This window comes from Triturus cristatus, chromosome 9 (assembly GCF_964204655.1).
Source record: "Triturus cristatus chromosome 9, aTriCri1.1, whole genome shotgun sequence".
NCBI lineage: Eukaryota > Metazoa > Chordata > Amphibia > Caudata > Salamandridae > Triturus > Triturus cristatus.
The window spans coordinates 1108579701-1108595182 of NC_140592.1; the positions used below are offsets into that span (position 1 = coordinate 1108579701).

The 15482-nt window shown below is 44.9% G+C and overlaps 1 protein-coding gene and 1 long non-coding RNA gene across 2 annotated transcripts in view; one reads left to right on the forward strand and one right to left on the reverse strand.

The window, feature by feature from the left end:
* LOC146799456 (uncharacterized) overlaps positions 1–15482 on the forward strand; it is a 325292-nt gene that overhangs the window by 291310 nt on the left and 18500 nt on the right. The gene's annotated exons all lie outside the window — the stretch shown is intronic.
* Positions 8717–15482, reverse strand: part of LOC146799459 (small ribosomal subunit protein uS14-like) — a 38425-nt gene continuing 31659 nt past the window's right edge. Inside the window, exon 3 of the mRNA XM_085627019.1 lies at positions 8717–8929. Within this exon, the coding sequence (XP_085483145.1) occupies positions 8921–8929 (9 nt within the window). The 3' untranslated portion in view covers positions 8717–8920. The remainder of the gene's footprint in view (positions 8930–15482) is intronic.

Consider the following 15482-nt stretch of genomic DNA (forward strand, 5'->3'; position numbering starts at 1 on the left):
GACGTGAACTGGCCGAGGGATGCTAAGAGCCCAACGATGAACAACGCAAGGAGCCTGAACCGGTCATGGATACGCACCGGGACTCACCAACAGTGAGACTGTCTTGCTTTCCTTGACACTCTGTATTCTTCTTTTGTTTGGTTTTCATGTTATCAAGTTATGCCCATGATGGATCTCATTTATTCTCGGAGAGGGAGGTGAGGGGGTTGACCCTGGGGGTGTTCGATATTTTCCCCATGGCTTCCTTAAGTGCATGACATGGAACGTTAGAAGGCTCAACTCACCTAACAAACAGCAACATATCTGGAAGTTTCTGGGGGACAACCTGGCGCAAATCGCCCTTCAGGAAACCCACTTGAAAAGGGGGATGAGTTACACCTACAACATAGGTCCTACCCTCTGATTCTTCGCTCCTCCAATACCTCTAAACAAAATGGAGCAGCACTCCTGTTTCACGCTTCGGTGGCCTTTCAGCCATCGTAGACGAAATCGGGCAAGGAGGGGAGATACCGGATGGTTAGGGGGTGTCTTGTAGGTCGCCCATGCACCACTGCCATGGTCCATGTTCCGAACTCGGGCCAAGTGGACTTTCTCCGCACGTTCCTCACAACCCTTGAGAGTTTCGCCCTGGGGGACATTTGCTTCTGGGGGACTTCAACCGTATCTGGGATCCCTCTCTAGATTCCACCCACCCACACTGAGCTCCTGCAGGAGTTTTCCCTCAGACACTTAAATCCACCTTTACAAACATGGGGTTATTAGATATTTGGAGAATATTGCAACCTTTTAGACATGACTTTTCGTTTTTCACACATGCACACAGAGGGTACTCGAGGATTGACCACATATTTCTTAGCCAATCACTCCGCTTCGCCACCCTGACAGTACAACTTTAACCAGATATGCCTGTGGGACCACGCACCACTAGAAATAGGGATGGACTGGCCAGCTCCCCGTTCCACATTAATAAGATGGTATTTTCCTGATAAGCTTTGTAGGGACCGACTTTTACGAGAAACTGTCAAGCAGTTACTGACTTTTTTCCTCAATAATGACCCCAGGGACACTTCTCCCCTGACTAACTAGGATGCCTTCAAGGCAGTCATTCAGGGAAAATGTATCTCTCTGATAACCGCCCTCTGGCGATAAACCTCAGAGAGGTGGGCTTTGGAGGAGGAACTACAGAAAATGGAAACATTGCATAAGGAGGCCCTCTCTATGGCCACCCAAAGAAAGGTCACAGCAGTTAGAGGTAAGCTGCAGTCGATTTACGCTAATAGAGCGGAAAAGACCCTTTACGCCTTGAGGCCAGGGGGTACAAATGGAATGACAAAATTGGCTCATGACTGGCGAGGCAGCTACGATCCAAGAGAGAGAAGGAATATATTGGTGTAACAGCTGATGGCGCAGGTGCGTTACTGCTTGGGGGGGGGGGCGGAAGGTTTGGGGACACTTTTCTGGGTATGTTGCAGGCGAACTACCACAGTCCAAGATCCTGGGTCCTAGTTAATGGGGTGACCTCAGACTTTTTTAATCTCGCAGGGCATGTGCCAGTGTTACCCCTTATTGCCCATGCTTTTTGCGCTATGCATAGAGCCTCTCGCGACGCGTGTTCAGGCCAACCCTGAGATACACAGGATTAAATTCGGTTCAGATGACCATAAGATATCCTTTTTTTGTAGATAATGTCCTTTTACCCGTCACAGAACCCAGTTAGTCTCTTCTGGCAATCCAGTTTGAGCTTAGTGCCTTTGAGGAAGTAGCGAGCTTCAAAATTAACCTGTCGAAATCCCTCTTACTTAACATAACGGTTCCTCAGACGGAAATGGCGGCAATAGCAGCGTCCTTGCCATTTACATGCGCCCACCGGGATATAACCTACCTGGGCATCAAAATCACCCCATACCCATCCGACTTATACAAAGCCAATTTCCCACCACTGCTGCGACAGCTTAAGGCAGACTTTAAGAGGTGGGGCTGGACATTCATCAACTGGCTAAGAATCAACGCGGTCAAGATGAATGCCCTGCTGCGGCTTCTCTATCTCTCCCAATACCGGTAGGCAGGGAGTTATTTACGGAACTGAAGTAGATGACAACAAAAATTTATATGGCAGGAATACTGTATACTAAACAAACCGCGACTTACAGGGGGTCCCTACCAGACTTCCTTCTCTACTAGAAGGCGGCCCAACTCATTCATATCAGAGTGGTCCCTCAGGTCCTCTGACAGGCACGGCTCTATATGGAAAGGATGGTGGTGGGTAGAACCATATGGAATCTCGTGTGGTGGTCAGGACAGACTCAAAGAATGCTCATCTTGGCACACCTACGGCTACCACGCTCCATGCGTGGGGATGTGGTCACAAGGGCGTTAACCTTAATGACATTTCCATCCCCTTGTACGCCCATCCACTTTAGCTCGGGCTTTACCCCTGCCCAATCAGAGGGTCCTTTTGATAAATGGAGAAAGGGAGGCCGTTTGATAATCAGACATGTTTGGGGCGACCTTCGCTCTCCATTATCTCCAGCTGCAGCGCTGGCTGCTACAGCCCAGATGCGACTGGCTGCCACGCAAGAATTATTACCTATAGAGAGCTTTGTGAAATCCGGGGGCACGTCAAGAGGGTGTATCATTTCTCTACTCGCTCTTACATACATCAGGTCCCAGGCTGCCCCCAAGACACAGGTTTTTGGGAAACTATGCTGGACACACCACTGACGGAGAAACAATGGAGCTCGCTCTATAAAGGTAGTGAGAAATTTAACAGATCCATTTCTATCAGAGAAGCCCATTACAAATTAATATACGATTGGTACTTATATCCCCAGAAGCTCCATACTGTCTTTCCCGATGCTTCGGATAGGTGCTGGAGGGGCTGTGGACTACAGGGGGACTTTAGCCATATTTGGTGGGATTGCACTGCCATTCAACCCTTTTGGAAGGACATTCTTGCCTAGATCAGGAAGATTCTAGGTTACCCAATCCGATTCCCTGGAACATGTCCTGTTGGGGGTGAGAGATCCCTGTCTGAAGCAACAAACGGGGTGGGGTGCTCCATCCTGTGGCTATGCCTAGGGGCGGCCTAATTGGTGGTGGCAGCGGCATGGAAGAAGGCAGAGCCCCCCCTCACAATCGCATGCTCGGTTGTGGCGTGCGTTGCTGCTTGAGCGAATGGCAGATACAATGGCTGACACCCGTACAGGATTTGACTACATTTGGAGCTCGTTGGTGGCTTGCCTGTCGGAGGGTTTGCCGCTTTTTGCCTGCAGTCCGACTACGTGCACTGCATCTTTTCCAAACCTAAGTCCCCATGCGATGTACTCTTGCCCTTCGGGCCTTTGCGATTGCCAGGCCCTCTGCTTGGGCGCCTTCGCCTGCCTGGGCCGGGTTGGATGTTGGGCCCCATTGCCCCCCTCTCCTTGCCCGGTCTGCCTCTGCATACCCACTGGATCTCCTTGATTTGTAGTCCACATGAGTTACTCCTCACGCTCCGAAATAGCAATAAACAATAAGGTGATCAGTCAACCTGTGCAAAGGACCTTCCATTGTGCTGCAACTCATATCTCTGCATTTGTAGTAACTTTTGAACCATTTGAGATGGAAAGAAATTTTTTTTTTGTTAAAATCTGTAGATTATGCAGTAGATTCTGGATTATGACGCAGCAGCTGCACAATCACAATTCTAGTGGTCCTGGCTGTTCCTTTACACTCTCAATGCCTCCCCCAACCAAGAATCTCTTAGAAATCTCTTCTGACTCAAAGCTTGACGCCATAAATCTGAACTGTAATTGTTTCGAGCTGACACTCAAACTTGTCCGTATCACCTCCAACTCGTCTTGGAACGAAATAGGGTTATAAATAAAAATGTATGCATTTGTAATGTGACTTTTCTGTCTTTGTTCCCTTTAATTATCAGTCATGGATCATTCAGGCAGCCCTAGAACACAATTAAGTGTTTATTTATATTTGCTGTTCAAATTATGCACAGTTAAGTGCTGAAAATACAGCTTTAGGTGATGCTTGTTTTTGTCCTGCAGGGGCATCAAAATAATGAGCTGGCAACGCTAATCATAAGACTGGAAGTTTGTTGCACGATCAGCACATTATTTCCTACACCCTCTATCCCTATTAATGCCAGAATAAAAATAGTTTCTTATACCTGAAACACTACGCCGCTGTCAATAACATGCTGAGTGGGGGGCCCCCTAAAATTTAGTTACGCCACTGGTCCTCACACCTCCAAACTAACACCCAAATCTTTAACTACCACTCTGACCCTATCACTGCCTAGACTGAGATCTCACACCCTCGCCAGAGATCCTCACCCAACCTTAACCTCTCCTCCCAACCAAATAGGTTAGACAGCTATCAAGTGACGATATACTCTCCCTCCTTGACACCTACAACCTTGCTCCAGCCATTCACACTCTTCCGGCAACAAAAATCGTGACTATTATCACTTACCCCATCGCAGGACTAGGTTTAGTGATTAAACAAACCCCACACAAGTTCCCATCTGACGTACGTCCTCCACTACCTCTAAAGCAACCCTGAAATGTGCATTACTAAACTGTTGCTCAGCCGTGAAATACGCAGCTGACATAGCTGATCCTATACTTAACCAGGACCTAGACATCCTAATGCTCACTGAAACCTGGTTGAATTAATCCTCTACTCCTATTCTGGACACCGCCGCCTCCCCTGCCTGTCAGGACATCATTAGACTAGACCATTCAGGACGCTCTGGAGGTGGCCTAGCCAGTATAGACATATTTTCACTCTAACAATCACACACTGTCCCTGCCCTCCCATGAATACCTCAGGAGCTACATGTCCACCAACAACTCAAGGTGCTCCCTCCGCACGTTTTATCACCTGCCTGGAGAAACCCACACGTTCATCGAACAGATCATGGAAATTATTGCCACTAACAATGAAGAGCATAACAACCACGTTTTCCTTGGCATTTTCAATATTCACTTGAACAATTCCAATGACCCTCTTGTGAACAGTTTCAAATCTTTCCTCCAGGACCTCAACCATACCCAAGCCTGAAACAGCCTGACCCATAACAAAGGAGCTACCCTAGACTTAATCATTGCAAAAGACCACGCCACACAAATTGAATAGTTCTCCCCTGAGATTGGACTGACAACTGCTGCATCACCTTCTTCCTCAAAAAAGAAAAGGCAATCACTTCTAAGGGCCAACCAATGAAAGCCAAACACTGGGTCCGAGGCACCCCCAACACCAACTTGCACCCTATATAGACTCTTGGTAATAACATCCTGCTCCCGCCCTCCTTCATGAACGATGTCCATGACCTCACTGATCACTACTTCAACTCTGTCTAAAATTATGGACACCCTCAGCGCCTTGAGACCCTCACGGGTGAGTAGCACGCTTACAATTCCCTGATTGATTGATTTCTCATCGGTAAGGTGTATGTCAAACTGCATATTCCACCTGTCTAATGCTTTAGGCGCCCTTCCCCTGCCTGAAGCAATACATATCATTTTCCATCGTATCTATTCTCTCGGATTAGTTGCATTCCCACTTTGTCTTGTGCGACAGATAACTCTGGGTGGTGTTGCAGTGGTAGTGCTGGTGCATATAGTGGCAATTTATGCACCAATTTACCCATCTTCTGCCAGGCTAGATTTGTAGTGCAGATAGTGTTTCTCATGCTTGTTCACATGTCAGGAGATTTAAACTTTCATTTTGCCAGCGACTCTTGTAAAGTCTTACAAGTTTTTAAAGACATGATGTTATGTTGCGGTCTTGCACAATTAGTAAGGACAGCTACTTATGATGCAGGACTCATTCTTGATGGCATTTTCTCTAAGGACCATTGTCTTAGGGTGGATGAACCTCTTCCCCTCACTTGGTCTGACCATCATGCTGCCCCCTCCCCCCATGAAACTCCCCAAAGGGGGCATTAATAAGGTGTTTAAAAAGAATTGGAAAGGTACAAGTATGGAGTCTTTTCTATGGGCTCTTAGTCAAAATTGGACTGACCATAAGGACCTGGCAGCTACAGAGTATTCAACATGGCTTGCAGCAGCCATTGACTTCCTTGCTCCCTTAAAGAATCCTACGTATGTAGGAAGAAACCCACCTCTCCCTGGTTCGCAGAGAATATTTAGACTAGCTTTTCACCGCCAAGAACGCGTTTGGCATAAACATTATGACCTGCTCGAAAAAGCCAACCATAAGGCCATGCTGGTAGAATACGAAGCAGCCATTAAGCTAGAGAAAATCCTGTACTGCAATCAGAAGATCGAATCAGTCAAGACCTCCAGGGATCTATTTAAACTGATCAATCTTTTATCCATACCTTCAGCTTCCTCAAATACTGAGAGTTCGCAGGTCTTCTGTGATTGTATGGCCACATCCTTTCATTCCATAATATTTTGATATTTACTCGTCCTTGGACGGTCTGAATTCCGAGACCCTCATTTCTGCTCAAAAGACTAATCTTATAGCCCCCAGTCCCCTACAGACTAGGAAGAGAGATTGTCTTTCTGCTTTTCTCACTCGATCCGACTGAACAGTTTCTTTGAAGGATCATATCAGGCTCCCCACTTGAACCGGTCTCTCCCAAACTGATGAAGTTGGGAGGAAATATCATTCCCCACCTTACAGCAACAATCAAGCCATTTCTTCTCGATGCTACCCTCAAAGCTGGAAAACTGCAATTGTTAAGCCTCTGCTTAAGAAATCCAACTTAGAACCCACTGAATTTAAAAACTATTGGCCTATTTCTTTCTTACCCGTTCCCGCCAAGATCCTGGAGAAACATCTAAATGCCCAGTTGATTACTTATTTGGAACAACAGCATCTGCTGGACATTTCCCAATATGGATTTAGGAGTAACCATGGGACTGAGATTACACAACTATCAGCAGTAAACAACATCCACACCATGGGTGATGCTGGGAAGGCAGCGGTGCTGGTTCCGTTAGACCTATCCACACCCTTCGATACCATCTCTCCCATCAGGATAATTGACCATGTACAGAAAATTGGGGTCTCAGACTTCGCTGTGAAGCTTCAGTCATCCTTCCTGATGGGTTCGACACTGGTGGTGGACCAATTCTACTCTCACCCCATAGCCACCTCGTGTGGGGATTCCGCAGGGCTCATCCCTGAGCCCTATCTTGTTTAATATATAGGTCTCCCCGCTGGCCTAACTTATTAGATCGTTTGGGCTGCGGGCATCATCCTGCGCTGATGACACAGATAATTGTGTCCATCACGAATGATAGAGGCCTCCGCTGCTAATTTTAACTGCATGAAGGTTGTGGCCACCTGGATGGCAACTAATTACCTCCGACTAAATGGGGACAAAACCGAGGTTTTGAATTTTGGCAGCCAACAATCTATTTGGACCCACTCCTGGTGGCCAGAAATGCTTGGGCAAGGTTCCAACCCTGCTGGCTGAGAAAAGAATCTTGGTGTCCCCGTTGGCAACAATCTGTCCTTTAATCTTCAGGTCAGTAAGACAGTATCAGCTTGTTTTGGGGTTATTAAGACCCTTAGGAAGGTATTTCCATATCTCTCCCCCTACGTGTAAACAAGCGGCGGTGGCACTTATTTTGTCCAGGGTAGATCATTGTAACGCGCTCTACCTGGACATTAATAAGACAGCAATTGAAGTTGCAGCTTGTCCAGAATGCTGCAGCAAGACTGGTTTTGGATCATCCTAAATATCATTCAGTCTCTGCTGCTATTCGGAAGCTGCACTGGCTCCAGGCTGCCAAACAAATTGCATTGAAGGCCTTTTGTGTTTTCATAAAGCACTTCACAACACAGGGCCTGAGGGAGTTCAGCCGCTCTTAACTCTATATTCCTACTAGACAGTTGTGTTCTGCTGGTAAAAACCTGTTGGTTATTCCAAGGTTTCAAAGGGCAAGATGGGCGGGAGAGTCTTTGCTGTGGCAGCATCCAAGCTTTGGAATACTCTTCCCCTCAATCTCTTGCCTGGGAGCCCATTTTCCTTTACCCAAGTCCTTGAAGACCTGGCTTTTGCCTCGTAATGTGTTTTTAGTACAGGGATGATGCTCTCGCCCCTTAGTTGACTAACCACTTTAGCGCCTTCACGCCTTCGGGCATTTGTTTGCGCTTTATAAGTTGCCAAATCTATAAGCTGTCACAGTAAGCATTCTAACACCCCAAACAGGAATACACTTCTGGCTAAAAACTTTCAAATGGTTTGATTTTCTAGAAAATCACAAAACTGCACACTTAAAGCCAGTGATTAAACTGCAAGAACACAAGGTAGACTGCATGTTTTCCCAACCACTTGCATTCAGGCACTTGCACACTCCAAGCACCTTCTCTTTCTGTATTGGCTGTAATTTTCACCACAGTTGGAAGCACTTCCACATGCAGGCACAATACCACTTTGCAGTAGGCAGCATTTATCTGGTATAAGCAACATGTCCTCTAGCTTTAACGCTGTCATGGTCTCCAACTTTTTCCATACCAAGTTCAATTCCAGTTGTGTGCCAGAGGCTGTCACCCCATTTACCACTTCTGTCCTCCCACTTTGTCTGAGAGCTCAGATTTCACATGATTATCTAATGTTTGTGAATACAGAAGTGTGAAATAAGCAATGGTCCTTTTTAAAAGGTTAAGTGACCATCACTCTCTAATCCTCATAAATTGAAGTGCACAAAGTTATAGTAAATAAATTGAAGGAGACATATCGTAGGACTGCAACCATTTATTTCCAAGTTGTCCAAAAAGCCTCAACATTCCAGCCTTATCTGGACTGCCATTTTTGTAGAATGTGGCAAATGCTAAGCAAACACGGTGGAAGCATAGTCTAATTTGTGCATCTCCACAGCTTTCCTTTCTTTGTCTTTGCCACTCTTTCCTTCAACGTCCACGCAGCAGCCATTTTTGTTGTTGTTTAGTCCAACTAGGAATGAAAAAAAAACATTGTTAAAGCAAGAAGGTTCCCTTCCCCATTAGACTTACAAAAAACAATACCGGATGAGATCGATTACTATACAAGACACTCCATATATATGCAAGACTTAAATAAATGTTTTCAATCTGGCCAAGTAAAATAAATAGAACAAGTACAAAACTAAAAGGATTAATCTATAAGCACTTGTGATAAATTGCTGGCGACAACTTTGAAATGCATGCATGTCTCTTGGGATATTGGGTTCTTTAGAAATGCATGGTCAACTCTGCATTACCAGCCAGTCATTTGTTCAGGAGCAGGCACTTAAATATTAAGTCTGTTTCGGTGTAACACCCTCTTCAATTCATAATCTTTTAGCCACGTCCAGGGACTCCATAGGGTCTACATCAGGGAATTTACGCTTAGCTTATGCACTGTAACAGAGGTCAACTCCTTCATACAGGAAACAGGACTTCACAACTGATAAACGCAGGGAGGTTGTCAGGGGGGTCTATACCTACCACAGATTAATTGCCACCCTACAGCATGGGTACTCACAAACATCTTCCCAGGGCTGAAAAGTTTGGCCTTGGAGGGACCGAGAACAGCAGTGATGGGTGGGATGGGAGGAAGAGGGGGGGGGGTTTGAGTGGGTCATGGGGAAGCTAAGCATGTACAACTAGTTGCTGAGCTGAACAGCACAATGTGGAACCGGAAGTCCTAGGATGAATCCTGGCTACCCCATGTGACCAAATTGTGTGATCCTGGACAATTGTATTATTTTAATTTCCCTCCTTTTTCTTCATTATTACACACAAGAGGACCTCAAAATACTTGACTTTAGGATGCGTGCTGTACAAAACCTTCTGTGTTTGGATTTAATTGCTAATTGCATCGTTGTTCGGGGGGGTGCTTCTGAATGGACTACTAAATCCGATTCACTAAGATGAAACATTTTTGATGGTATATTAAATACACTTTTTAAATTTTGAAGAGACTATAATTTATACACGTTTGCTGTCTTGAAGGGTGCTCCTAAAGTTAAGGGGTGCAGTACACCCTAGCTACTCCCTTTAACTAAAATTTACTTTTAAATGTTTGCTGGTTAACATTCTTCAATGTTTGTGCTGAGTAAACAGCAGCCTAGGGTGCCCATGTAAAGGTCGGAGGGCCGCATGCGGCCCCTGGGCCGTACTTGGAGTATCACTGCCCTGCAGGGATTCTGGCAGATTCACCCACCCTAGGTACACTAGGATAGGGAGCGGAAGGTAGGACGACAAAATATAATTGCATCAACATGCAAGCATATAATTTATGTAACAGCACAATGGTTGAACGGTTTTTATTCTTTACCATGCTCATAATGATTACTCTATTTTGTTTCCTTCCATTAATAGCAGCAGCGCACTTTTATTTTTATAACACAAGTCACTGCTTCAATAAGTATTGAAAAAAGGCTGAACTCATTGTTGACGGGGAACGTCATATGATGTTCATGCTTTTACATTCCATTTAGGGTAATAGTTCCCCATCTATGGTTATCTGAAGTACTTCTAAAACAAAGGCATACAAAATGAGAAAGATCTATATAATAAATTCAACAACCATGATTGTCTGCTAGGCTTGCACGACAACCTCAGCAGCATCAAGATGGTTTATAATATGACAGCGTAGTCCTGCATAAGTGTGCATATTTATGTGCAATTATAACTGTATAGGACTATGGAGGATTGCCCTTTTATAAAACTGTAATAAAGAAATGAATCACCAATACATTTGAGGTGGGCAATATATTTTGCACTACCAGCGGAATTCTGGCCAAATTCCACCAGCTGCCGCGTGGTGGAGTTTGCACCCCTAGCATGCTTTTCGGTGGCCTGAAAGGCACCAGGCAAGATCTCAAATGCATATGTCACGGTCAGAACGGACAGTTTCACCTGAGCTCGACAAGATATAAGCTGACCACCTACAGCACAGTTAGTGACTTCAAGGAGCTCTGGTGACAAAGGTGAGGACTAAAGCCATGGAAACTTTGCTCTCTCCCTATAGAACTCACACTAAGGGAAAAAACTTGCTACTGGTCAAGGCTCAAGAAGTGCACCGCTATGTTAAGTCAGTCCATCTTCAGTAGTCGGAAAAGTTTAAAGGAGGAGGTCTTAAGACTTTAAACGAACCAAAGCAGGTTATCAACCGTGATCCAATTAGAGCAATCAGATGCTGGGTTTAGCTTCATATATAAACACATCTGCCAGTGGATTAGGGTGCACAGTACTGTTCCAAAGTACAGTTGAGGTAAATACAGATACACATTCGGAAGAGAATTGTTAATGGATAATAACGTTTTTGCTACCGAGTACTGTAACTTTAATAGTTCTAAAAGCATTAGAGCTATTTACGACAAGCATTGGCAAAGCCTACAGGTTTTGCCTATGCAAGACCTATTGACGTAGGCAAGGTTTTTTAAAGTGGTCCACAGCAGTGCAGACTGTTGTGCGACATGGTGTAAAGTAAACAAAAAGAAAGTGGTATTGCGCGGGCAACGCTAGTCGTGCCATAGCGCTTTATTTACTTTAAGCCATGTTGGAAAGCAGCCATGCGACATCTTTACAAAAAAAAAATACTGCCAAATAGATCTGCTATGTGTGACTGTAAAAAGCAGGTGAAAAGCCCAGCAACTGCTTACATACTATATACTTTGGAAGAGGCATATAATTATTATATGGTTAATTCTTTATAAATCTATAGCTGCTCATGGGAACCGAACCGGATGTGTGGTGGCAAGCAGTCTGTATACCTGTGTGTGGAATACATGCTTGTATCGTTGTGTGTTGCATTTGTGTATGGGCTGTGTGGATTGTGTAAATTGTGAATATATTGGTCTATATTATTTCCCCATTTCTACATTTGGAGTTACCCGATTGGCAATTGTGGTTCTTGAGCTTCAAGAGAAACTGATGAATTATAACAAATCTCCATCTCAGCCACTGAAAATAGCTGCACACAATGCAACCTTAGACCTTTTCAGTTAGGAGCACTCTGCATTGTAGACTTTCTGCAAGAGACTTTGAATTGAAGCGTTTCAACGAAAAAAATAGTTTAAAAAGAAATGAGGGAGAGGGAGACCAGGGCATGCTGCAGGTGCATACCAACACTTGACATTAAAAGGCGATTCTATTTATTTTCGCTCGCTTAACTATGGGGGTTTGGATGTTAATAAAAAAATACTAAGGTGTATTAGTAGTGGTGATGAAATCTCTCAGTATTTTAGACCACCACAAATGGTTGGTAGCCTCACTTTAGCAGGGTGTGACACATCAAACTGGTTCAGTACAGATTGGAAATATTACGCTAAATCTAGTCCAGTGGCAACACTAGGGGCGTACCTACCATTAGTGCAGCAGGTGCACTGGCGCACCTTGACCACCGACAATGCTTCAATTTATTACCCCAACAGCAGTCAAAGGGGCAATCATCCCTGCCTGCACCAAGGCCCTTGGCATCCTTATTAAGCTACTGTGTACAATGTATGTAATTTAATACAGTTAAAGCATAACTCCTGTTCAGTATGTTTTCCAATGCAGCACTGTGAAACCATGCACTGAGGCCATCTACTAGCCAAGGGAGGGGTAGATCACTTACCAACAAACTTGTGCATGCACGTTTGCACTTACCAGAAAAAGGCACAAACAATGCACTGTATCGATCTACCTTCACTTTGCACAATGACCAAGTACTGCTAATAAATTATGCCCAGCCCCTACAGAATCAGAGTCATGAGGTCAACAGAAAACCTCTTCAATACATCTCATATTGTATCCAGGTGAGAGTGCTTTGTCCTAGAAGAGTAAAATAACCACCTGATTTGCAACAAAACCTAAAAGGTGATATTCCCAGGGAGTTTGTGCTGGGAATTAAAGCGCCCTCGCACCTCACTGAAAATAACGGGATGTTGAAAGCTTTGTCATAACTTAGTGACAGTAATTTAGGCTTCCGATTGCAATAAAAAGTATAACAAGCATTGAAAATCGGTCTCGCCTTGGATTGAGTTAAAGCCATTTGCTTTACTAATGGTATTGTATAGCAAAGCAAATTGCTTTAACTTAATGAAAGGCGAGACGTATTGCATATTTAATGCTTGTTCCTATTGGTCACAGTTAGTGTCCAGGTCCTGAACGCAGATTCTACATGATATACGGGACACAGAATTTAGTTTTCAAATACAAGTCAGGAACGTGAGACGCGAACGAGGTCGAAAAGCAATGAATAAAAAAAAGTTTAAGCGCATCAACTTGGGGAGGCTAAGTTGCGCGCTGATGATCTAAAGCTGTGGCATGAATGTCCCAAATTGAGGCAAGTCCCATGCTGTTCACGTCTGAATTAGAGGGGATTCCACGGTCACGAAAAAGGTCTGGAGATTAGGTCTCCAAAGGAGTTAGGGGCGGCACCATACATAAAAAACAAACAAACAAAAAAAAAAAAACATTGCCAGTCTGCCTCAAGCGCTCCTCCCGAGCTGCCCTGCCTGCTGTTCACATAATCTCCCAGTGCCTGAATGTGCTTTTGTGTAACGTAAAAGGAGCTCATGTAAAGCGCTCCAATACCTTCAGGTATTGTAATTGCATTTATATAGCACTTACTACCCCTGACGAGGCGTCAAAGCTCTTTCAGCGAATAGCACACTACTCCGGAACTCATAAAGGATTAGTTTTGAGTTAGTATAGTGAAAGTAATTTGAGTGGTGGATAGGTTAGTCAGTTATTTGGATTCAGAAGGATAGCAGAGGGATAAAAGCGGGAAAAAAGGCTAGCATTTATATAGCGCTTGTTACCCCTAATGGGGGGTTGAAGCACTTTTTGGTGAGAAGGATAGCGGAGGGGTAGAAGAGGGGGAAAAAAGGTTTGCATTTATGTAGCGCTTGTTACCCCGGCAACATGGTCATATAGTTCACTCACATTTTACAGTAAGATAAAGGAAAATACACACCAGTTAAGAGAATAAGCAGTCATGTGTCAGAATACTAGACTGAATGACAAGATACAACAAAAACTTCCCTGTCATCTATAATGCTCATTCACTTTAGGAACTCCAGCAGCACCTTCACCTCTATCCCAGCGCATATGCATGCTTTGTTACTCTTTACTAAAAGCACAGTTATGCATCCCTCAGCTTTGGTACCCCTGTCTGCACCTCTCAGTTCCACCGCCCCCAGGGATCCCAGACTCTGCTATCCCGGAATGAACCCTCAGCTCTAGCCGTATAAATTACCTCCAGTGCTGCTGCCTATGTACGAGGTGCTGCCCCTCGCACCTATACCAATGCCCTCGGTGCAGACCCAATTTTACAGATTAACACTCATGCCTCAGCCCCTTTGGAGAGCTTCACGCCTCATCCTGTCTGCAAACCGATGACCATTTTCTCTGCTATCCAAACGCCTTAAGTTTACAGGCTACACCATCCTTCACAAGCACGCCAGCCCTACAACACCTGGATCATTCCCGATGGTCAGATTTGCCCCAATCCGACGTCTGCTCTGCTGTCCGTTTTCACTGCAGCGTGCCAGTGCATTAAACATGGAGCAGTCACCCACCTCAAACACCACTTCTTCGTCTCAGGGTGGGGGGGTGTTTGAGCAGCTGGCCCTGTATCTTAGACAGAAATCCGGTTAGACAGCTCCGTGGGTAACGCATCAATAAGGAGCTAGCTAATGAATCCACTGGCACGGTTACTAAGCAGAGGTAATAAACCGGGGCAAGAGGCTAGTGGGTTAATGCGCATGCAAGAGTGCAGAGTGGGTAAAGTGGGCGAGCTGGTTCAGCTCTGATCAAATGACAGAAGCTAGCAGAGTTGGTTGATTTAGTCTCTGGGTTCATGGATTCTTTGCATATTTGTGGATTCTGGACCCTCTTTAGATGCTGCAGATCACCCAGAATAACTGAAGGGGGGTCTCCGGGGCCCCAAATCATGAAATGTAAAAAATTATTTAAAAAAATTGGATCCTGCATACATCAGCGGTGCGCGGTCAAAGTAGGTACCTTTTAATGCTGGAGTGCTGAGGTAGCATGACTTTGAATGTAAAATGTTGAGAGAAAAAAAAAAAACTGGCATTTCCACCGTGGAAAAATAACGGTGACTGCAACTACCATAATGCACTGTAAAGATACTAGAAGCAACACTAAGCACCGATACATGAAATAAGTTCCCATTTCCACTGCAGCCCTTAGTTACTTATTGCCCCGGGGTTCGTGGTCTGAGTGTGTTTAACCATCTCTTGGTGCTGCTGATGCCAGTGAGAAGGACTCTGGAGAGTTCTGTTTGTGCAAAGAGCGCCTCGTTGATCGAACGCTCGGCAAGCGCTGTGAGACAGCAGATTAACAGAACAATCGGTTTAAAATCACTCTAGACTTCGAATAGGTCCAGGACAGCTTGTGGAACCCTCCTCTGCGAATAATATCTGCATCCTCTGTGACCCTAGTCCTCTCATAATAAAGAGGTTATGAAGCGCTTCATGCCACTCTAATCAACAGGTGACTAGTTTGCATATCCAGATTGTCTTCGTAGCTTT